Source organism: Gallus gallus, chromosome 1 (assembly GCF_016699485.2).
Source record: "Gallus gallus isolate bGalGal1 chromosome 1, bGalGal1.mat.broiler.GRCg7b, whole genome shotgun sequence".
Taxonomy (NCBI): Eukaryota; Metazoa; Chordata; class Aves; order Galliformes; family Phasianidae; genus Gallus; species Gallus gallus.
In genome coordinates, this window is record NC_052532.1 from 181,843,740 (window position 1) to 181,869,313 (window position 25,574).

Below are 25,574 nucleotides of genomic sequence, written 5' to 3' on the forward strand. Positions count from 1 at the left end.
TAGTTCAACACCTGTCTTCTAGTTCAATATACAATAGCAGAAACTTTGGTTGAAACATTACCAAGATAACAAGAAACCTGACACGGATTGAATTGTATAGGTCAGGGCATTGGTCACCACGTTCCAGTGAAGGCAAAGGTGTCTATCATTGCTCTCTGGCAAGGCACAGACTTCAAGGTCCTGTTACCGCCCAAGGAGGAGCAGTTGACCTCATTGTGCACTCAACCCCAGGCCCATAAATGAGACCAGTTCCAGTTTCGTCTGCTGAACAGTCCTGATCTGCACCATTTAATGACCTGATGTTTCCTGAGTCATCAAGATTCCCCAGCGCAGGTGGGCGAGAGTTTCGAAGTTGCCTTACTGCCCATTTTGCTTTCTTTTTTTTTTTGGAAATTTTAACCCTGTTAAAATTTGAAAAGTAGTGAATGAAACCTATAAATTGGTCTGAATTCAGCTCTAGTAGCTTGGTCAGAGAGTCACACTTCAAATTTTTTCCAGATATCAACGTAGCTGATATGGCAGTTTATCACGAGTTCAATGTATCACCATGATGAGCATTTATTTCTCCTGCTCTTTCTCAGATTCTGCATCTGGCTCTTTCAATTTTCTTTTCTCTCTTTCATTTCTTGCTGTGATTATATCCTCAGCTGGTGTAAATAGCTGTGACCATGATAAGGATGCTCCTAATTTACAAAAGCAAGTGGGCTGGTTCCAGGTTGTCTTGCTGCTTTATGAAAATGCATTTGGCAAATGAGCTTTGTCTATAAATGTCTGATCTGAGTTTATTAGCATCCTAATATGTTTCAAACAAGTATTTTTTAGGATGTTTTCGTTTTATTTCTTAGGAGAATTTTATGTTTATTCTTTCTTTATTGCTTAAACGCCGTGTTGAAGAAACAAATTGTCCATTGAGATGGGTTTAGTGGAACATTTGTTTCTTGACAAAATGTTTCTCTGTGTCCATTAAAAAGTGAAAGTGAAAAAAAGAAAAGGATTTTATTTAAGGCTTTATGTATGAAATAATCAAGTAAATCTGCATATAAGTAGAGTTGAATTGGCAGGTGGGGGATTATCAGTCCCTTAATTAAAGGGAATGAATCGGGAAGACTTGCTGCCTTTACTGTGCAGCCATACATCTGAAAAAGCATCAAATCTGGTGCTGCCCACCCTTGGCAGGCTGTGACCTGTGTGCTCCTTGGAATTTCAGATATTCCTGTTGCTTTTGGGGAATGCCATCACCTTCTGGTAGTGAGCGGTAGCACTGACCCTCCTGTACCCAGGCACAAAGGGAGGGAAGAAGGGAGAGCTGATTTGTGCTTGCCAAATATTTGCTGCAAAAATCTTGCTAATGTTTGTTCATGTCACTGTGGATTTGAAAAATGCCTAAGGAGGCAGCGTGGCTACGGGCAGCCCACGCAGTAACAAACTCCATCACATCAGTAGCACATGAGGCCCTCGAGGAGCAAATCAAGGGGTAATGGCTCCAAAATGCTTCCTCATGGCTTCTGCAGTGAAAAGATGAGGAGTGAGTGTGCAAGTCTGGGGTGTGGGAAGTAAGTGGTGTCAAACATCTGGTTACGATTCCCCCTGTGCTGCTGCAGCTTCTCTGAGCTGTTGTCTGTTCCCATTCCCTATGTCTGCAGCCAGTCTGGCAGCTCATTAGTCTCTGCAGCTTCAGCTGGAAGCAGGTAGGAAAAGAGATGGCTGAAGGCATCATTCTTCATAAAATCAGGAGAGGCTTATGATGTTGCAAGTTTATTTTAGTATAAAATCAGAAGTGAAGTTTTAAGAAACTTTGATGTGGGGAGCATTCTGTTGAGAATGCAAAGCAACCAACCAACCACCAACCATCCAATAAACCATGTGAAAACAAGTCAATAGATAGGTCAGAAACTGTAGGAAAGCATTGCTGAGCTGTCTAAACCACTGCGTACGCTACTCACAGCTGATTTTAGTAACACAAAGTGCAGCTGTTATTCACCAGAGATGCCAGTTATTTAATTATAGTTTGTGCTAGAAGATTCTCAAGGTCATAGCTGCAATACTTCCTTAATTATAGCCTGAACTACAACATTAAAAAAAAAAAAAAAAAAAAGTTTCACCCTAGGGAATTAAAAAAAATGATTGTTACCTTATCATTTTATTGAGTATTCTTGAGCGTTTGCTGTAAATTTGGAATTCTGAAATGTCTAAATCATGCTTGTCCAACATTGTGGCTTGCCTGTGCCACACTGAGTGAAGAGGAATTGTCTTGGGCAGCATATAGGTCAGTCACTCTGAAAGTAATGCCTCCTATTTATTTCCATGGAAACTACAACAGATACAGTGAGCACAGTAGCTTTGTTTGATTGAACAAATTCTCAGCTACAAAGCATTATTTTTCAACAGTCACAACCATTAGTTATGCATTTTCACCAATGATGAACAAGAGCTTCATGCCATGCTTGTAAAAATCTACACCAGTGGAGATGACCCACAGTCACTGTCCCCACTGCTGAAACACACCACCCACCTCTTCACTATGCCGACATTCACTGTTTTGTCTCCATAAACACTCAGCAAGCATCGATGAATGTCAGTGAGTGCCATTTGTTCTGCATGGAGGAGCTCCATTCTACATCTTTGCTCTATAGGTACTTCCATGTCAGACGCCATTTTGTCAGACTGCCCCTCTGCTGCCATCTGTTGCTTGGCAACAAAACGGAACAGAATATTGATGGGAAAGCTCCACTGCCATACCACCAACATCCACCTCTGGTGTTTTGAGCCAACATAATAAAACAGGAGGCATTTCTGTTGGAGCAACCCTTGTAAAATATATAATTAATGTATATACACAACAAATGGTTATTTTAGCTTCTTCTATTTTTATTAAAACATTAGTAAAGAACAACAAAACCATAAAACTATTGGGATGTTTGGCCTTGTTTGTTTGTTTGTTTTTTGAAACTAGTGCATCAGTCTGGTTCAGTGGCAGTGGTTGCAACTCTCAGTGAGTCCTCAAGGTATTTGCCAGAGATTTTTGACACTGTTCACAAGTGCACATACTGCCAGAAAGCAATGAGATGAAGAAGGTGTGATTGTGAAGCGAGGGATGCTTTTCTCTGCAGAGAGGGCTTATAAAAGTCAGTGGAGAGACAGGATCACATTTTTGAATTCAGTGCCTGCTTGCAACTCTGTGCATTCCTTTTGAAAATCTGCTAGTAATGTATTTTTGTAGACTGAAATGGAGTTGCAGACATAAATTGACGATTTTTTGCCAATCTTGAAACCTTTTCCCAAATCCCTTTATCAAAATGGAAAGCACAGCTGCGTATCTTTTGCTGTTCACAGGACTGTGTTCAGCCAGCTTATCAAAATGCATATAATTATTTGCCATAACTGCACTGCTCCCTCCCAGTGCCCTGGTTTCAGCCCACACAGCACTCGTAAGTCACTGATGTTCGGTTGTTGCTGAGCAATGGGTGCACACTTGGGGCGGAGCTGCCGCCGTGACAGCACAGGGCAGGGGATGGCCGCATTGTGAGCTGCGCTGGGCTGCGTGCTGCAGGCTGCAGGTTGCAGGTTGGACATGTCCGGTCTAGATCAAGAAAGGTATAAAATTTTCTCTGTTGACAGATAGTTCTTAGATGGTTTCCATGAAAAAGACTGAGAGAAACTCCACAGGAATGACTGAAGCAGGTTGGAAGCTGAAACAGATAACAGCAATAAAAAGATGTCTAGAATTCTTGCCAGCAGACGGAGCCCAGAAAAATACAGTTTTGACACCAAATTTTCACATTTTTGTATCTGTTCTTCCAAGCTGATTTTTTTGTTTGCTTTTTATTCATGGATCATAGAATCATCGTCATAGAATTATCACAGAATGGCCTGGGTTAAAAAGGATCTCAAAGATCAACGAGTTTCAACCCTCCTACCACAGGCAGGGTCACCAACCACCAGACCAGGCTGCCCAGAGCCACATCCAGCCTGAGAGTCAAACACGTGAACATTTTTTCCCCTTTGGGTAAAGGTTCAACCTGGCAAGAGTAAAGTGGCCTGTAACTGTTATTTTCTTAGCTTTAAATACAGTAAAGGAACATTTATTTATTATGCCTCATTTTTTATCTGGAAACCTATTAGACTGTAGTTTTACACAGTGGTATGGTAAATTTAAATTTTCTTTTAGGACTAGAGGGAATGGCTTCAAGCTGCAGCAGGGAAGGTTCAAGCTGGACGTTAGGAAATACTACTTCTCTGAAAGGGTGGTCAGGCACTGGAATGGGCTGCCCAGAGAGGTGGTGGAGTCACCAACCCTGGAGGTGTTCAAGGAACGTTTGGACGTTGTGTTGAGGGACATGGTTTAGTGAGAACTATTGGTGATGGGTGAATGGTTGTACCGGATGATCCTGTGGTTCTTTTCCAACCTTGGTGATTCTATGATTCTATGATTCTTTTCTTGGTGCAGTATTTGGTAATTTGATAACCTCAAGGTTGCTGAGGCTAATAAAAAATTTGGTGTCACAGTGCATTCTGTTCTTGTTCTTGTTCTGAGGAGAGGTGGACTGATGCAGAATTTTTGTCTCAGTGGACTGAGATCCCAGATGCCATCAAAATATGCAAAGCTGACTGTCTAAGTCACTTGTTTGGGTAGTCTGGAGAGTGTTAAGGTGAGCTTCATTCAAAGCATTAGCATGGATAAAATTTTGCCTAGGAAATGGTGCAGCATGTCCTTGTCTCCATTCAATAGCTATGATAATGAAGTGATATGAGAATACAGTTTTTATTGGACTTTCTCACCCTTTTTATCTCAGTCACATAAGCCTCTTATCAGGCTGCTCTCTGGCCAAACAGCTGCTCAAGTCCATGTTAAGTAGTTAAACCATTAAGAGGCACAGCTGTGTGCTTCTCCAATGGGCAGGACCTAAGTGTATTACATCGAACAGGATGTGCAGTGTCAATAGTAGCAGAGCTGGGGTGAGACAGCAGGGATATAGCACCCTTGGCCTCCCAGCCAGTGCATATGGAGAGCAGACCTTTCCACCATAGGTCTGCTGCAGAAGAGGCTGCAGGCTGCAAGCCCTGATGGCTTAGCATTGTCCCCATGTGCAGTGTCCCATGTGCTCCTGGAAACCTGCTTGGGTCATGCTTGGGCCAAGTATCAACACCTATATAATACCATTATTTGCTTCTCTGATTTTTGTATGCAGTGTATTGCAGTCAAGAGGAGAAAGAGACAGCCTCAAATGTCTCTCTTAAATCTTCTACCCCAACAGCTAATGTCATTTATCCGCAGAATTAGGCTTTCAGCATGCTAGGGGCAAATTGAGTGTGTTTGATCTGTTTTCCTCTGGAAGCTTTAGCATGACTGGATGCTAATGTTTTCTTCTGGTTAATGTTGTGTTGTCTCTTGTGTCTTCTGAGAGCTGGAGGAGTGAAATGTACTGCTTTGAGTTCTTGCTTTCGAGATCTGGAGACAAAGTTGGCTGAATTTATCATTGTAACTGCTCAATTCCTTTTCTGTCAAACGTTTCACTGAATCTGCAGTCAAAGTACAACTTTGAAGCTTGGTTTTACCTCAAATGTGATTACACTGGGGACTCCTATTATCTATTTAAAAGTGAGAGTTCATTGAAGACCTGTGAAAGTGAAGGATTATTTAATTACTTCTTGATTTGCCAACAGTATAGTGAACTCTGTTCAGAACATAAAGATGTATACTATCTATTCCCCATGGAGCCTTACCAGAGTCTTGAATATGGTTTTCTCCACACAGATTTCAATGTGGTTTCATCTGCTCATGCAATCTTCTGTCACTTTAGCTTCTTATCAACAAGCCTAAGAACAGATAAATTCTTACAGTAAATTTGGGATCAGATGCAATAAAAGGTCCAAGTTCTGCTCTGATCACTTTTTTTTTTCAGCTGAAAATGTATTTATTGTTCCCTAATTTGCAAGAAAACTGAAAATAACCTACTGATTTTCATAAGAAAAAATATTATATGTATTTTTCCATCCCATTTAAGGAACTTCTGGCTAAAGAACAGAACTTGGTTTTCTAAAGACATTGCCCAATGCGGACTTTTCTGTAGAAATCCAGAAAGACATATGCAACTATTTGTCCCATCACTGGTTTGCTGAATGTTAATTATGTATCTTTAGACTTTCTAGTTCTTCCATCCTTTATCTTGTAAACTGTAAAACTTTCAGAGGAGGGGTTCTCTCTCATGTTGTTTCTGTAGCATAAGAAGTGTTAATCAAAATCTCCACCAAACTCAGCAGTGAAATTGTTAGGTTCACATATAGACAAAGAGTAAACCCAACATGACATCTACAGTCAAACAGAGAACTGCAGTGTTCCTTTCAATATCTGGAAGGGGAGCTATAGGAAAGACTGGGACAGACTCTTTAGCAGAGTCTGCTGTAATAGGATAGGGGGAAATTATTTGAAACTAAAAGAAAGGAGATTTAGATTGGATATAGGGAAGAAGTCACATTAAGAGTGGTGAGACACTGAAGCATATTGCCCAGAGAGGTAATGGATGCCCTGACCCTCGAGACATTCAAGGTCAGGCTGGATCAGGCCAAGCTGTAGATGTGCAGTGAAGCACAATAGTGGAGAAGTGAGTTGGAAGGGACCTTTAAAGTTCATCTAGTCCAACTCCCCTGCAAGGTCTCTTTAGTAAGTTCCACAAGAGGAAATAAAAGTGGTATGATTCTCATGACTTGCCATCCTCACCCCCAGTTCAGAGTTGAGACCAGTCAGCTTAATATACACGAAGCTTAAGCCAGAATGGTGGCTTAACTCCACAGCTTCTCAGCAATTCTTTTTTGTTCACATTCCTCCACACAGTCTAGAAAGAATGTTTTGAATCACTTGTTCTTGTTAACCAGCCAAACAGCTGCTTTTCCAGAAAGTAGTTGGGAATCTTGGATATGTAAATGGAAGTCTTAGAATCAGCTCCATTTCTGATTTTAGTTTCAGCTCATAGGGATTTGAATGTAGCTGTGCCAACATTAAGAGATTGTTACTGCATGTGGCATAGCAGCACCTGAGCTTGTGGGCTGTGCTGATGTTCACCAACATCACCTTCCCAGCCATCAGTCCCTAAATACCAGCAGTGAGTGATTTCTTCAACCAGCTATTTCCATTATACGTAGTTACAATCTTTGGTACAGAACTAAGGAAACCTCCAGATGATCTTTTGGTGAAAGACCCCAGCAGTGAAAGAAGGCCACAGACAAGAATTTCATGAATGTTCCTGGAAACCTTGTTAAATTGCAGTATCTATTCACATTACAGAACTGCAGCATTCTGATGCCAAACCTTCAGAGAAAATCCAGAGCACTTACAGGAAAGTAAGCCCTCCACACTTAAAGTACTCAGTACGTAAGACTTAAATTGCTTTCCAGACTGGGGAAATGCTTCACAGCACTTTGGATTTATGTTAATGATGGAAAGTCTTCACCAGGGCTCTACAGTGACCTACCTCCATGCTGGGAAAAGACCTCAGTGCCCCAGTGCTGTGGTTTCCATCGTAAGAAAACTCAGGCATGTGAGCTGAAAGGGAGTCCTGGTATACTCTGGGCTAAACTGCCAGAAATGCAGGACAGGGTACTTTAGAGACAGAAAGTGGAAAAGTTGCTGGCTCTTTCTTTTGTGGCTGAGTCTTGGGTTCTGGTCCCTGCTCCAAGAACTGTTTGTGCATTTTACTTCTAACCATTTCTTGGAAAATGGACATCTTATCTTAGAAACATCCTCCAGAACCCATCCATCCCTTGGGAGGAGACAGATGTGTTCTAAACTATCTCAAGTAAATAAAAGAAATTATTCACAACACAGGCTCCCATTTCCCTGCTAAGTTACTATTAAAAAAAAAGGAAAGGACTGCATAGAATCATATTTTAGTGGAGTGAGGACTTCCAGGACTATCAGAGCACAGCTGTGTTCTTGAAGTCCCGAAGCAAAATACAGAGGTAAAGCATAACCCTATCCTTAGCATTTACCAATGGACAGCTTCATGCTGAACAATCAACTTACTTAGAATCATGGAATCATAGAATGGTTTGGGTTGGAAGGAACCTTTAAGATCTCCTAGTTCTAGTCCCCCTGTCATAGGCAGGGACACCTCCCTCTAGACCAGGTAGCTCAAAGCCCCATCCAGCCTGGCCTTGAATGCTTCCAAGGAGGGGGCATCCACAGCCTCACTGGGCAATCTGTTCCAGGTGTCCAGATGGATAACTTGTGGTAGCTATTCCTCTGTAGACTGGCCAATCCTGTTCTCCCTGGATGAGCATTGTCTGTCACTGGACATAGTGTTCCAGGTCTTATTTCAGGTACCAGGTCACAGATAGGGCACTGAGCTTGTGAGTATTTAAATTTTTTTATCTTTATGTGATTAGTTGATATACCAACCCTAAGAAACTAAAAGCAGGACCGTGACAAAATCAGGATGTAGAAATGACGTCTGCCCAAACATTATTGGTAGGCTTTGCTCTTTAACAGGAAACATTTCACTCCCTTCCAGAGATTTTGAATCTTGTATTTCATTGATGACATAGAGGGTAAAGAAACTCGCATTACAAGAGAAAATTGCCTCGATTTGTCTTTTGAATCAGCCTTCTCTTCTTTACTGCGTAATGTTTTAACATAGGACCTTCCACTCAGTAATTACTTGTCTATTTGCTACAATATACTTAACATGAGAAACTTTTCCCCCTTTGACCTGATTTTTTCTTTCCTTTTATCTGTATTTTTCTTTGAGGTACTTTGACATCTTGTTGAATCTGAATTGGTTTCTAAAACAATATCATAAGAAAAATCCTCTGTTAAGAATTGAGTCACAACAGAATTCTGAAGAAGGTAGTCCTTGGTCATAAAAATCTGAAAAATAAGGAAAAATAAAAAAGGAGCATGTTTTCATTGGACCAGGAGGACATGAGAGAAGTTTCCTGCAAAGGCCTTTTTACTTGAAACTACTGCATAAACAGGAAGATTTGGAGTGCCTAAATCCACGTTTCCTAGTTCTTGACTTAGCAAAATGATATGAGCTGAAGTCCAGTCTTGATATTCATGCTTAAAGGCAATTGTGTGTATAACTGACATCATCTTGTCTGTGGCACTGAACATCTGCTGTTCAACATTAGAACAAGTTTGTTATGCATTATCCTGTCATGGAGGTGTCAGCACTCACTGCAAACTTCTGCTTTGGTTACTGGGATTCCCTTGTGTCCTCTGCTGCACCAGGAGAGTCGAGTCCTTAATTTTTTCCTTAAGTTTTCCCAAGGTTTTCTGTATTTTTGCCCTCTTGGTCATGGGGTAATTTGCATTAGTCTTATTCCACATAATTACAGTTTCACAGTCTTGACACAGGCATTTTCCCTTTTCCTACTTAATTATGGAATTCCAAGAGAGAAATGCCTCCAGTTTGCTGTTGGTGTAAGAGTCCAGCAGGGAGATGCATTGCAACATTACAACCCATGAAAGAACTGGCAATTAGCAATTTTTTTTATACATTGGCCTAGCGTATGTTATTTTTCTGTAGACACTTCTGCTTTAATATATGGCATTCAGCATGTTCTTCTGTGTAGAACAAATCTCTATCAAGAGGTCAAGTAAAGACAAGTAATACAATTCACCACAAAAAGCAAATGTCACAGAGGTTGATAACTCCATTAAAAAAACAGTGAGGATTTGCTTTTTCAGTGTTCAGCACAGTTGAAGTCTGAGTATGTTGCCTGCCACCAGTGACATAAAAGAGTAAGTCTTCATCTCTGAATGCCAGGCCAACCTGCTCTTCATTTTGGGATGATTTATTTGGTACTGCATTCATAACACTGTTATGAAGGTGACTATTCAATGGTACAAACAATATGATTAAATTAGAATAAAATAGTGCTTATTATAGTAAGAAGCATCGTAATAGACTGTGAGTTACATGTCTTGACTTCATTACCAATTGGCCACTTAGTATTCTCTTGACTGGTCTTTGCTGTCCAGTATTGTGCTATTCCAATCTCATTTACAGCAACCGTTCTGTTCCACCACCCTACAGACACCTATGCAGGTCCAATCTGCATTCCCCCAGGGATGACTCCCTGTAGGAGCAGAAATGGTCGAGGTGCATGAAGCTTCTGTCTTAAAAGACAGAGATGTCTAGGACAAGTGCTGCCATGGAATACTATTTTCCTCATTCCAAGAGGACTTGTAATGTTGTGTTTACCAGATAAGTTTCATTTATTGTTTACATTCACAAAAAGAATATTATATCATTTTTAACTAGGTAAATGACCTTTCAGTTTTATATCTCCGCAACAACCCGTGACCAGCTATGAAATACAGTATTTTGACCATGAAGTCTGTCATTTTTCTCTGATTTACACAGAACCTTATGGATAACAAGTAAAGTTTCTCCTTATTGCAGGAAGATGGAGGAGTAAAAAAAAAAAAAAAAAGGGAAAAAAGCCAATGAATATCTGAACAGTCTGCCATAAATACAGCTTGTTTGGCATGCTAGTCCCCAGGATGAACTGATTTGTGGCCTGGATTCAAAAATGTTTTACTGTTCTTTGCTTCTCACTCAGTGGATTCAGCTATTTAGATGAGGCTAATTTTCAACTGAAGGAACTGAAGAGCTATTATTCTCCCTGAAGGTTATCTCATACGTTTAAAAACTGGTGGCAAAACATTGACCGCTGTATTTGTTTCAAAGACTACAGTGGTGGTGGAGGAAAGTTATATCTGGAAAACTCCCACATGCAAACTCCCAAGGTTCCTTCCTGAAATAAAACAAATAGTTCCACAAGTGGTGAAATGAACTTCATGTGGTTTCCAGCAACTTTCTCCTGAGCTGTAAGAGAGGATGAGCTCATCAGGTTATGTTCTGTGGGATTTAAGAGGGTATACTTCTTGTTGTAAAACATGTCAAAGCGTAGTATACTTGCAGCCTCTACCAATGTGTCAAGGGTTTATTGATGTTGGACAACAACTGTGAGTACAAGGGAAAGATAGAAGTAAACTTATATACAGAAAAACACCTTAGCAAGTGAAGCTAAAACTCCAGAAACCTAAGAAAAGTGGAATTAAATACTCTGTGTTATTGGTTAGGTCCTTAGACAAGGTCATTCTCTGAATTCTTCTTTCTGAAGTAATTGACACCTACAGACCCTCTTTGCTCAGTGGATATCCAAGAACAGATGGCAGATTAGCTATTAGAACTCAGTACTTGCATTTCAAGTTTGTTTAGATTTTAACTGAAGGAACTCATTGTCTGTAGAAGGATGATAATAAAAGCAAACTTCTTTCTGCAGCAGACATGTCCTGACTGGGAGCAGGTCTAAGAGGGATGTGTCGATACGTTGTGAAAGCTTGATAGGAAATGCTGGTATCCGCAGCAAACACAGTAAAACTGTGGTTTCCAGATCTTGCTACTCATGCAGCATGACATTAGAAGTGGATGCCCATGCTGAGAAAGAGAAACCATAGGATGTGCTGGGTGCACATGCTGGGGAGGGTCTTCAGACAAGCCCAATATCCTGCATACTGGGCTGAACACTACCCCATACTGATCTCCATGCAAGGGGAGGGATGCAAACGCTTCTGAAAATACAGCTGCTCTTTTAACTTGGACAACTGGATTATCATATAGACCAGTAAGTTTAAAATTGGATGGGCAAGGATTAGGAGGAAGAAAACAGAGTTCAGAAAAATGAAATATAAAGTTGCTTTCCAGTCAGTTCAGCCTCTGCAGGGAATTGCCTCACTGTCTCCTCGCTTCCTTCCCACTCATCTTTCTTATGAAATAGTCTCCTTTTCCCATGTGTAAGGATGTCTTTCTAGCTCCTGCCATCTAGAGTATGTCCCTTGCGTGCATTGCTTAAATGGCCTCCGTTTTTTGGCTTATGACTTAACGCTTTCTTTTATTCATTGTGAAATGATTTTATATGCTTTTTAGTAAATGTGACAGGCAGTGTATTACCCACTGTCATCTTTTATTTGGTCTCATAAAGCATTATGGAATACAGTTACTACGTGGCATTCAGGACACTGTATAATACTGCATTGTGTTGCACCACAGCATGGGACAGTTCAGTGCCTTGAAAGAGGCACTGCCTTTTCCTTTTCCTCCATATTTACCAAGTGTTGGGTTCTTTGTTTGTTTGTTTGTTTTCTGACTTTGTCCAGGCCAGTATCTGATTTCCATTAGTTCCCTGATGATGACAATACTTGTCTGCTTGTAATGGTCTTGTTATTTTAGTCATATGCCTCAGTTGCTACAAGAAATACAGAAGTTGCTTACACCTCCTCAAGCTGTTTCCCAGATACTTGACTTCTGAGTGGCCAATCTTCAGAAACTGTGTTTGGGCGGGCTGTGTTCCTATGTGTAATCTAAACCATTTAACTCTGCAAAATTGGACTGAAAATCCCATCAGAAAATAGTACTTTCAGTCCTGGCTGCACCATCTCAGGTTGTAATTTAGCATATGAGGACAGAAGTAAGAAGTAATCAAACTGTTTAAAAGCTCTTGAAGAGTCTGCTCTAATGTCAAGTGAAGGCTCTGAATGGCTTTGCATCTTATCTCATGTGAGGAATTATAGAAACAGTATTTATGTCCTTTGTTGCCAGCCAAAGTTTCTTTCTGTATGGAAAATCCATATCTTCATACTGTGATGCTTTTGTTCAGAATCCTTTCCCCAGGCTTCCCTGCAGCCTTTCCCTTATACTGAGTCACTTCATAATTACTGCATTTACTCTGATAAAGATAAGTCACTGTGCTTTGATTTTTTAACGTGTGCAGCTTTATTTCTCAGTTCACCTGTTCCAATTGGATACTGCAGAGCACCCCAATCTCTTGAATTCAGAGTTTAAGTTGAATAAAAGCTGTAACAGAACATGTCTGCTCAGGGTACAAGAACAATGTTAACATACTTTCTTTACTGATGTGCCAAGTAATGTGCACAGATTTTTTGTTTGAGGTATTTGTTTGAGGTATAAACATATTTGTGTGCTTGTGTGTAGTCCCTTGCACCCTTACCTCAGCAGCTGACAGCTCCAGGGTAAAAGCTTGTATTAGGGCTGACTGGGAAGGGGAACCTTTCCATCAGAAGGGTGAACCACACAGAACTGCACAGTGAGATGTGTTTTGGTAGTGGGAAACAGCAAGAGTGTACTGCCCAAGAAAGAAAAGCAAAGTACTCTCAGGTATAGAAGGAATTATGCCATGTTTTAGTGCAGTAAACTTTGCTCTGACTTGGGGAATGGTTGCTTCATTCAAAAGCGCAGGATATGATTTAATCAAAACTGTTTTAATTCTAATTCTTTTTATGAGCATTTTTTTTGACATAGTCCTGTTGAACACTGTTGGGTGAGTTTTCTGCGTGTTTTCAGAGTCCAGATGTCCTCAGCATTTCAGAAGAAACTAAGTAGGGTTGGCTGGACATTTTGTTTCCTCCCAAATTTGCGGAGCTAAAAACAGAGAGGGTTTTGTTGTTGTTTTCCCCAGGAAAAATATAGAAATAAAATAGAAGGCAGACTTGAGTGTAGATGTTCCTGATGAAAACTGCTGCAAAACCTGTTTGTGGGTGGTATTTATCTCCACTGCATTCCCACTTTTTGAGTGCAAAATTACTTGGCCAAAACAGAACAAAACAAAACTTGCTAGTTCTGTGCTCTGTGAGCTATGAAGTCAAGGCTGTATTTCCTTGGAAAGGGTATCTCAGGATTTGAGAACATTTAATCTTGAGTGAAAGCATTTAAAAAATAAATGTCACAAATAGATCTCTGGAGATTTTTACAGGAAACTCAGACTTTTATCTTCTAAGTTGAGGGTTGTTTGAAAGCTAGAATTATTACCTTGTCGGAAGGGTACAGTGAACTGTTGACACACATCCATGCTGCTTTCAGCTTTCTGCAGGAATATATTTGCAACCAGGAACCAGCAAAAAGCAACCTGAAAAATAATTTCACTTACCATGAATTTTGTAGCATTTCTCTGGGTTCTTGTTTGCCAAAGGTACTTAAGAAACAAATATGTTTATTATATTTAAAGAGTTTGGAAATGTGGATGTTCAGTTTAAGGTCAGGACACAAGGCTCTAGATGTTCATATGCAAGATAGTGTCCATGTGTCCACTAGTTAGTTGAAATTTGTTCAGTGCAGTTGGCTGAGTCAAGACCTGCCAGAGTGTAAGTCCTACTGGCTGTGGTGTGAAGGAGCTCAGCTCAACATCTCAACTCATGGTAAGGGGTGTGTAGATAGCTATTTCATGTGTGGAGGCTCAGTTTCAAATGTCTTAACTGGAAACTGTGTGTTGCCTTGAAACAATCTGACCTTTGAAATTTCACCACACTGAAACTGACAATGCACGAAAGTCCAGTTATTTGCCAGCTGTCGGTGCCGGGAGCCCAGTCCTACTACTGATCACAGCTGGATGGTGCAAGTGCATGGTGCAGTTGAGAAGACACCGTGACCTGGAGGTGGAACTTGACGCAGTTCCCGCTATCCTTGCAGCAAGAGATTCACAGCAGCTGAGGCTTTATGTTGGCATAGGTCAACTTTAGGAACAATTGAGTACTTGCTCAGGCAAAAGTTTTGAAATTGTAATTAAGTAAAGGCTTGGCTATTTGTCTAGAAGTTACTCAAGAACATGGTTGGTGGCCAGATTCTGATTTCAGTTTTGTTGGTGTAAGCATGAAGTTGCTGTTTGTGTTGATGCTTCTGGGAGGAAATACTTAAGTCCAATAAACAAATTAGACTCCCTCTTTCGTTGTTTTTGTTGCTTTGCTCAGAGAACATCTCTCCCCACAGTGCCAGATTTGGGAAACTGCGGTGTTTGCCTTTTTAGCTGATTCTGCCTCACTTGATTGTTCTCGTGTTTGCAACGTCTGTTGAAGTTTTAAATTCTGTTTTAAAATCAAAATGGTGGGACGTGAGTTATAAAATCAATATTGTTGTAATAGTGATTATATACTTATCATAAAATAAAGAATGCATACAGTTGAGTACTGTTGTTCTTATTGTTTAAAGGGGGTTGAATTAAGGGACTATATGCTGTACTTCCTATTTAATAATGAATGCTCTTAGACTTGACTTAAAAAACTCTTAAGTCTTAGATCTTAAATGCAAATAATTTGTGCTGTTTTATAAACTGTTGTGTTTTTTGCCTTCCTGTAACTGGAACAACACACTAATTTCTACAAGTTGTGACTACTAACAGAGAGCAATCACCTCACAGACTTGTACCGAAAAGAAGAGACCATCAGTGTGGCAGGGAATGGCTGCATCCACAGTCCTCGCTTCCCGAGCAGTTACCCCAGGAACCTCCTGCTGACATGGCGGCTGCACTCCCCAGAGAGCACCAGGATCCAGCTGGCTTTTGATAATCAGTTTGGACTGGAGGAGCCTGAAAATGATATCTGCAGGTGAGTGGCAAGTCCTCTGGTGTGGAAGTTGGCAAAGGGCTCCTTTCGATGACCTTCTAGGTTAATGGCATGACCTTGAGACTGCAAACCAAAACCTGCATAACCCTGACTTGATCTGTGATGACCCTGTTTCAAGGGTCAGGCTTCCAGGAGCCTCTTCCAAACTGTCTTTGAGTTTATCATAAACTGAGCTATCCTAGAGTTGAAGCAGTCTGGGCAAGGTTTTGGTTCTTCTGTAACATTCTATACACAAGGCACTTACATGCTCAAATCCAGCTACCGTACAGCTAACGTACTACATTAATGGGATTTTGTCCTTTGTCACCTCTGTCATGTTTCATCCAGATGGAAACATCTTTTTCAGTAGGCGTATTTGTAGGTATGTCTGTATTGTGGTGTGAGGGACAGATAAAAATGCATTGAAAAATATGGTGATTTTCTTAAAATTATTGTTAATATTTAAAGTTATTCTTCACTGGCACATTTTCTTTTAAAACCTTAAAATGCAGATCCACAAACATTGGTATACTCTGCGTACTAGTGTATCTAATAGAGGATACTCTAATGTATCACAGTTCCTTTGATTTCCTCTTTTAAGCCAAAGTGACCATAAGCTCATTTGATCTGACTGATTAACCCCGGTGGATAAACTGTTTTGTGATAGCAGAGCTCAGAGCTGAATCTTGTCAGTGTTCACTAAAACACTATAAATAACATACTGTTTTAATTTTTTACTTTCTATTTCCTTTATTCAACTGTCTAGTCCGTCAAAAGGCTTAAGATTGCCGGGCATTCCAAAAGCCAGATTGCTGTGATGCTGCTTGCATCAAAAGCTCAAGTCTCAGCTTCCAGCTCTCTGCCTGATCATGCCATCATTTACACCTTATCAATGTGGAGAACTCAGTTGTTAGGATTTCTGTACACCCAGCCCCTTCTTATCTTATCTTCTTTGGCAATTAATTTGCATATATAGGGTTTGGTACCTCTGTAGGGTTTACTGGGTGGATTTTTTGTGTGTGTGTGTGTTTTGGCTTTGTTAATTTTGTGCATTACCAGTACAGAAAATCATTTCTGCATGTTTGCTTTCCATTTAGCAATAAAGGAATGCAGACTGAAACTGGCTCTCTTCCCCTTGCACGTTTATTGTCTTGGCAGCTTCTGCTCTGCTCGGGTATTGCTGTTCTGAGATCAGCAGCAAAGTAATGAGTTACCTCCTAGCACCACAAATGCTTTCCCAGATTGAGAGTCTGATGCATACAGAAGCGGCCTGTTAATATTTACATAGTGAATAAACTGTGGCTGACTTTAAATCATTGCATCTTTGAAACAGAGGACTAATTTACTGTGGAAAAAGATGAAGTATTTTCTTTAAAGAGGTATTGAAGGTGGTGGCACAATGAGGGGAAGTCAAGCCATTATCGGTGTTCTGGATTTTGACCTTGGAAGACAGTCCAGCTGCTTTTTCCAGAGCAGCTAATTTAGGATGCAGAGAAAAGCAAAGATCTCCTATAATCCATATGTCTATAGAAGCTGGAGAAATACCACATTCTTTTCAGAAACAGAGCTTTCCCTGGAGCTACTGGAAAACTTTTATTTGCTTCCAGAGCAAGGAATTTCTCGGGGAGACAGCTTCTAATGGCTCTACGTTTGTTTTTACTGTGTGCATAGTTAAATTTTTTTGTTAATGCTTGCAAACCAAGTGCTTTCTTCTGCTTTAGTACCAACAGTCTCTCCAGTCCTGCTGTAGAGAGACAGCTAGGCATGTTTTTAATTGAATACTGAGACTCAAGCATGTGCTTAATGCTGTGCATATTGGATGGCTCATTTAGGGCCTCTGCTTCCTTTTGTGTTTGCTTTTGACTTTATGCTTTTTTTTTTTTTCCCAGAAAGTTCCTAGTGTTTTCATTTTTCATTAATGCTAATTATTGTAATTTGCATACTATTAGACTGAACTGATTGAAATTCATTCAGGCTATGGAGTGAAAAGGTACATTTTTGCAGAGTTGTTGCAGTAGGAGGGGAAATATTGAAGGCTTTGCAGATTTTTCTAGAAGTGCTGTTAGATTTCTGCAGGCACTTGATAAGAGATGATCCTGAAAAGCAATTAAGTTTCCCAGCCTCTGAAGCTCTGGATAGAAGCATAGAAACAATTGAGATTGCACCTACTTCCATGTTTTTTTTGCAGCAAAGCCTCTGCTGTTGAAAGCAGAAATACTTTCTCAGAACTCCATGGATTTGCCCCATTTTTTTCTAGCAGTTCACAGGATTATAGAATCATTAAGGTTGGAAAAGACCTCTAAGATCATCTAGTCCAACTATCCACCTACCCCCAGTGTTGCCCACTAAACCATGTCCCTCAGTGCCACATCTATGTGTTTTGTGAACACCTCTGAGGACAGTGACTCCACCACCTCCCTGGGCAGCCCATTCCAGTACCTCATTACTGTTTCAGAGAAGTTTTCCCTGACATCCAGTCTGAACCAGTTGAGCTGTCTCCTGGCTAAGGAAGTGGAGGCCAGTCAGGGCAATCTTCATCTACTCCTACACGGCTGTGGTTCATCTTCTGCCTAAAACTACACAGCTCCTTGTGTCGTGAGAAGCATTCCCTGGATGCAGTTGAGGAGCAGACCTATTTGGCACATGCACGTCCCCAGGGAGGTGGCAGGGTGAGAGGCTGGGCCTGCAGGGGCCTGGTGCAGGAGTTAGCCTTGGGCTCTAGACAGCCTCAGTGTCTGCGAGCCAGCACCACCTCAAAGCATGACCTCAGCTGTGCCCACCTGCTTGGCAAAGGGATTGCTGTGCTGCCTGGGGGCTACGGAGAATTTTTACGTGTGTGGTGAAGGAGCTGTGCTGGCCAACCATGTCCATGCCCACCAGAGAGCAGAGCCTGGTCAACAACATTGGAGAGAACCCAGAGACTGCTTTACTTCTGTCTGGAACATAACTTTCTAATGTCATGAAACCCATTTGTTTCAGCAGGGTTTGGGCAGATGTAGTTATTCAGTTACAGCAAATCTGTTATTTTCTGTTCTATGTAATTTGGGGGTTGTGGATGTAAAAGCAGCAGGGCTGATATTCTCAAATTGCAGTGTACTTGGATTTTTTCACATGGGCTCTCAGCAGAAAAGGGAAAGCGAGGTTGCTATGACAGAGCTATTCATCTCCTGTGAGCTGGGACAGAGGCGGGCACCTGGTCCTCAGGCCCAGGGCATGGGGAGCTCTTCATCAGCATGCTTCTAGTAAGAGTTATTTAACAACCTTAAACTCCCTGTTTGGAAGGAGCACGTGGTCTGGCAATAAAAGCCTTTCCTGAGTGTAGATTTCCAAGGTTCTAATGCTTAGCATTGCTGTGGGGATGGCAGCTCTCCCGGTCTCTCCTTGTCTGTACTCAGCCTGCCTATCTTGTCATCACCTCTCCCTTGCTGGCTGCAATGTGTGGAGCCTTACTTTTAGTTCCACAGATATCCAGGGACTATTTTTTTTTCATAGATGTATTAAATCAGGACTTTATTCTCTGACTTGCTTTTTTACCTCCAGTTCCATAAATGAAATCAGTATATGACCCAAGCCCACAGACAAGCAGGCTATGGTAGCAAATGACACTGCTATGCCCTCTCATCCCTGGGGTTTTGGTGCTTCCTCCTCCCACCAAAGCCACGTTTAGGCTCAGGACCACCAGGATGTACCTGGCCAAGCTGTGACCTTGTGCAGACAAGAGGTGCTGCTTTTTCTAGTGACAGCACTCAGACAAACAGTCCCCATTTTCTGCTTGAAAGCCTGAAATGTCATTCCAAATTATGTAACGGAGAGCATCTTATCACCTACAAAGAAGATCCTAACATTCACCTTTCATCAGCATGTCCTTTCCCCTGTTCCCGTGGCATCTCCCAGATCCTGCCCCAGCACAGCAGACAGGAGCTAGTGAACTCCCTGCAGGGAGTTCAGGACCACCAGCAAGTGCACAAGTGCTTGCAGCTGCTCTGCTTGGGCGTCCTACTGCAAGTAATATCTTATCAGATCTATAAATTATTTATCCACCACATAAAGTGCAATGCGTGTGTTTACTGTGTACCAAGCACGTCTAAGTGCCTCACATCACTAATACAACATGGCTGAAAGTACTGCCTGTCATGCTCCAGGAGTACCAGAAGTAGCCATCTGGGCACTCAAGCAGTTGCTTGCAGCTTAGTATATTATGAGCTAAGTGAGCGTGTCTACCATGTGTAACATTTAGCCTGGTGTTTTGTAGCAGAGAACAGGAGCCAGTTGTTAGTTCATCTCCAGCTTTGCCCCTGTTTGTTTGCAGCCACCAACTGAACCAGCATCAGCAAAAATTAATTCTTTGTATTGGCTCCCAGGTATGACTTTGTGGAAGTGGAAGATTTATCAGAGACCAGCACAGTTATACGAGGAAGGTGGTGTGGGCACAAGGAAGTACCTCCAAGAATAACATCAAGAACAAATCAGATAAAGATAACCTTCAAATCCGATGACTACTTTGTGGCTAAACCAGGATTCAAGATTTGTTACTCCCTTGTGGTAAGTCACCTCTCTGTGTAATAGATGAAAGACAGATTGTAGTGTAAGAGTGTCAGCGCTTGAAGACCGAGTGGTGTAGCTAACTGTATTAGATCAAACACTAATTGACTAGAAGTATTTTCATTCCAGTGACTGCATTAATGCATCTCGAAGTAGTTTTGACATTCTGTCATTAAATATAAAATAAAGTCAAGTCTAGGCCAAGGTTTACACTAATAATACGTTTCAGAAGCACTAACACTTTCTGCACCGAGGCTGCACTGACAGTGCCTTGACAGATGCTGCAGAAATAGCAAAAGAAATGGCTGCTCTATAAATTCTTTTTTATTTGAGGTCAAATGCTGTGATTCGGAGATAGATGCAGAGCAGTTCATTCTACATGTGATAAAATTCTACATGCAAGACTCAGGTTGCTAAGGCTCAGGCTGTACTTTTAACCATGTATAAACACGCATTACCAGTGTATCAGGTACGGTTTCAGTCAGTTGAAAAAAGGCATGTTTATTTAGTTTTTGCCTTCAGAGAGCAGGAATGCGTATTACTTTAAGTCATTTCTGATAGAAATATGTATTCCTTGTATTGTCCTGATTAATATTATAATGCTTTTGGTACAGTGTAGCTCAAAAGAGGCAGATTTTGCAAACACTCAGGAAATGGTAAGCAGTAATTTATTATACTGTCATCATTATATTTTCATATCCTTTCCAATTCTTACTCTCCTTTATTCAGTTCACTGTTTTTAACAAGAATAAGAAGGCTTAAAGTAGCAGTAATGTTAATGCTATAACAGAAGAAATCCACTGTTTGAGTCATTTCACTTCAACCTCTCAGCTTTGCATGCATGTATGCCTATGTATGCTAAACAGAGTCCATAAACAGCGCATTGTCAAGACAAGTCTAAAGCTATAAAGATTGTGCTCCCTTGCATCTAAATTGGTAGGCTTCTATCGGAGTAGGGCATTGTACTCTAAATCCTGAGCTCTCATTTACGCTAATTTGAAGGTAATCTTCACAGACTAAAATTTAAGCAGAACCCTGTATGAAAGACCACTGGGCATAAAAAAGAAACAGTGAAGCAGACTCTTTACTCTGCTTGTATTTCAGTACAGCAAGAAAAACTGATGCATTTAGCAACCTTGATTCCAGACCACGTACAGCTAGTCTGATAGCATTAGGCTTTCCAACAATGAATGTTATCGCTCAAAACACAGGATGCTCTGCACTGGAAAGCCCAAAAAAAGCTACTCTAATTTCAAAACTATGAGTAAATAGAGAATTTTATACTCTAGCAAATCGATACACAAGAATATGATCCAAGTGCACCCTCTGAATGAAGTATTTTTTTATTTTCTTTTCTCAAAAGAGAACTGTCTGGGTGGTTAGCAACGTTTGTGCATCTCAGCAAGATGGGGGATGATATGTACCTAGCTGGTTTTCACATTCTAAACTGTCCAACCCAAAACTGCAGAATTAATATTCAGCCCATTCCTCTCTTATCCGACAGTCCCCGCAGACTCTCCAAGCTCGGTTCACATAGATATGCTGAGCACTGCTGACCCCTGAAGGTTGAACTCATTGTGCATTTGTACGCAGCAAAGAAGGGAGCATTAACGAAGCATGCAAAAACATATGGCATTTTGTATCAGATGAAATGAAAGATCTTTACGCTGCTTTTTTTCTTTCCCTTGTAACCTTCTCCTTGACAAGGCTATTTCTGGGAGCTTTCTTGGAAAAGTGTGCACAAGATACATGCAAATCTTTACCTCCCTTTTTGTTGTTGTTGTTGTTATATGTGGAGTTTAGATCTGCATGGCAGTTGTTTTATTTGTATACCTGAATCCAACTGAAAATTTTCCAAAAAAAAAAAAAAGAAGAAGAAGCAAACAGTTTGGAGTGTTCACTTGAGTTTATTGATCAGCTGCATCTTCTGAGCCTGGTGCCAGAATGGTTGGATTCGTATCTCCCACTATGCATTCAGCCAGACAACACTGCAGCTTTGCTTCCTGGCCTTCTCGTTTATGCATCTTCAAGGAAGTCAGTTAAGTTCACTTCATTTGATGCAGATCAAGATTTTACTTAGTTCAGCACTCTGCATGAGGCATAAATGATGTTCCACCAAGCTTAGCAACTACATCCTTCATTATCTTCACATACTTGTGTTTCTGCATTAACTTCACATTTCAGTACCATTTAGAGAAACAAAAAGGGATTATTTTTTATAGGACGCATAAATTACACTCATATCCATGAAGATCACATTTGTCCTTGTAAAACAAGGCATGCAACATAAGCAGTCCTTGTGAGATGAAGAGGCTCAGTCACTCAGGGTGCTGGGATTAGAATTCAAAGTAGCTCTGGAAAATTGGACTGAAGAAATGCAAGCATGATCTTTAACAGAAGAAAGTCAAAAGCCATATGGATATATGGGAGTGATTAAATGCCCAAATATAAGATAAGGGGCAATGGGCAAGGGAGCTCATCTGTGCTAAATTGAAATAATAATAATAAAAAAATCCTCTGAGCATCTAAAAACAGCATTCAGCAGTTTTTGCTTGCTAAGGCTGGTTCCCTTTGTGTTTTCCTCTTATTCCACCTCTCCCCATGTCCTCTACCCATCTCTGCCTCTGCCCTCTCCTCTCTGGGTCTGAGGGAATAAGAATTCTGGAGGAGGAACAGGGAGGATGGTTTTGGAGGGAAGGGGAGAGATCCAATATGCTGCTGGTGTTCCTGGAATCACAGAATATTCTGAGTTAGAGAGACTCACAAATATCATTGAGTCCAAATCTTCGCTCCACACAGGACCACTCAAAATTCAAACCCTATGTCTGAAAGAGTTATCCAAATACTTCTTGAATTCTGGCAGCTCAGTGCTATGACCGCTGCCCTGGGAAGTCTGTTCCATGCCCACCGCCCTCTGGTGAAGAAGCTTTTCCTAATACCTAATCCACTCCTTCCCAATGAAGCCATTTGACTCCTTGGGGGTGTAAGCTACAGCGTAGAGTGACTCCAGGAGCTTATTAGTGAGCTTCTTCTGTCCAACCACTTATCCCAAGTTTAATGAGTCAGGTGTCAAGTATCCGCTATGGCAAGAAGACAGCCATACTCTGTGATGGTCTGTGATGGTGCAGAAGTAGGTAAGTATGCACAGCTGGTGGCTCGCGTCTAGGGATATCTTACATCCAAGGCCCCTGCTGTACCTGTGAAGTTTGTTGTCATAACCTGAGTATCCACATGGAGAAATGTCTCCCTTGAACATCTTTAAAAATTGTCTTTTCCTTCAAGCTTCACAGATCGAGAGCAAAAATGGTCTGGAGCAAACCCAGGATGGCTATTAGGCATGAGCCTCACTTAACTGCAAATTTGTTTGAAATTCTTCCCTGCCATCATCAATTTAAGTGCTTATTTCTCAAACCAATATGTTTTACTCTTCTTCAGAGAGTTACCTTAGCAACATTAATTTATGATATACAAAGCATTGAGATATACCCTTTTTTTTTTCTCACACTTTATATTATTTCTCACTCTATGGACATAGTGTTACACAGCAAACACTTTATGTGATACAGAAGAAAGTAAGTTATCTTTGGTTACTTACACAACTGCTGAGAAGGAGGTAGGCATTGTTGGCAGAGAGACCCCTGGAACACTTCAAAGCAGGAGATGTGAATTTTCCATATCTTTACAGCTGTAAAATTTTATTCTACCTTTGCCTTCAGAGCAGTTACCTCAGCTGAGGGATCTTCTGTGTAGCTTAGCAAGTCGATATTCAGTAATCACTAAGAATACAGTGTCAATTATTTTGAGATGTAGAAATTTAAATTAAACTACAGGTGGAAATAATCCTTGAGGTCACTGTATACAACCCTGTTTTTCCTTCTGAAATGAAATTCTTCTGACGTCCTCGTTCTGAAAGGGAATGTTAAGAAGACTGGACCCTACATTTTACAAGTACATTAGCAGGGACATTTACTAAAACAATCTAGGAACTAATTCAGGAACGTGCTCCAACATTGAAAGTGAATGTTTTGAATTAAAATTCCCTGCCCTGCATCTAATTTCATTTTAATGAGACATGTAGAAAATGTTGGATTCCATTTGCTAATTAAAACAATAATTTTAAGTTTATTGGAAGAGGCACATATTTGTTATACGTTTATCACAGTAAATTGTTATTACTTTGCTAATCCTTTCGTTAGTCTTAAATTAAATCCATATTTTGGAACCGTGACTAAAGTCATTATTGTAAACAAGAGCTCCAAGAAAGCTTGGAACACGTATGTGTATGAAGATACAAGGTAAAAAACGTTTACAGACATCTTTTTACAGATGTATACAAACGTAAGTGCTTTTACCTTTCTTTTCTTTGTGGTATCATTTGTGACTAGGAGATATCACATGGTATTAATGACAAGCATTGCTTATTTGTGAATTGTAAACAAAAAATGATGTACGTATGGATATAAAAACAGAAGTTTTCCCATGATATGTTTATGTTTCAAAATGTGCATCAATGTGCTAGATCCTAAATAATTTTGACCTGTTTAAAATGATGTTTCTTGCATGAAGAAGACTTAAAAAAAAAAATAATGGAATATGGTGAGCTTTAGGTTTTGATCCACTGTGGAATATTAGAAAAAAACAATTTTGTGCCAAACATTCGGGATACAGTTCACTACTTGTGGTCAAAAAAAGAACATCGGTCAAAAAGTGGGTTAAAGCAGCACAGACAGACTAATAAAATTTAATTACTTGCACATGCAAAAAATGCTGACTGGTTCAAATACTAGATTTAAACTATTTGGCTGCTAAGCTCAAAAGAATACTCCAAAAATTCAAAGCACAAACAGAAAATTAAAATGTGCAGAATAAAAGCTGATCATGGTACTCCTACTCACAATCATTCTGTACTGAGTGAGTGGCTCCCTCTCTTTTAGAATTTTTTTTTTTTTTTTGCATAAATAATTCAAAATTAGGATGCACATTTTTAAGTAAGTCAATAAGCAAACTTCCTTGTGAGAGTTAATATGATAGCAAGAAGATTCAATCATCAGATTCATAAAGAACATAAAGGATGATTGATTCTTTATCACTGGCCCCAGGGCTGAATCCAGCCCAAAAGCTGCATGAACACTGCTGTGATTTCGTTTTAGCTTGTCATTTCTTTCACAGAACAGACATTTCATGTCTTTCTCCACAACAAAATATTCTGCCTGAAAAGCCATATAATATATTGCATGTGACAACAGGCATGATAATGGTGCATGAGCACCTTCCCCATTTTTAGATAATCTACAGAAGGAATCCCAGTAAATTTCCATGGGTAGAAAAGAAAGGAATAGGGTGGGGAGGTAATGAAATTGTTGAACATGAGCTAGATCTCACAGTGAAGAAGCTGAAGCTTACACATGTGGAAGCTTTATCAGTTGTTCTGCTTCTCTTTCTCTGATTTAGGTTTTGTTTTCTTCTCTATGATAGACATCAAGAAAAGTTTATTAATACCATCCACGTGCAAAACTCGTACCAACTTATATGAGAAAACGTATTTTCTTAAGTTCTTGCAAAAACCTATTTCTTTGTTTTTGCTCAAGGCATATCATCCTCATAAAATTAATGGCCAGAGGTTCATCTTTCAGCA

The 25,574-nt window shown here is 40.4% G+C and overlaps 1 protein-coding gene across 4 annotated transcripts in view; it reads left to right on the top strand.

Moving 5' to 3' along the window:
• Positions 1–25,574, top strand: part of PDGFD (platelet derived growth factor D) — a 139,919-nt gene that overhangs the window by 66,220 nt on the left and 48,125 nt on the right. The window contains exons 2-4 of one of the 4 annotated variants that reach the window (XM_015278141.4): positions 15,196–15,400; positions 19,759–19,939; positions 20,554–20,595. In XM_015278141.4, coding sequence (XP_015133627.1) covers positions 15,196–15,400; positions 19,759–19,939; positions 20,554–20,595 — 428 coding nt within the window. The remainder of the gene's footprint in view (positions 1–15,195; positions 15,401–19,758; positions 19,940–20,553; positions 20,596–25,574) is intronic. The other 3 variants (XM_015278143.4, NM_001277811.3, XM_015278147.4) reach the window with 3 other exon arrangements.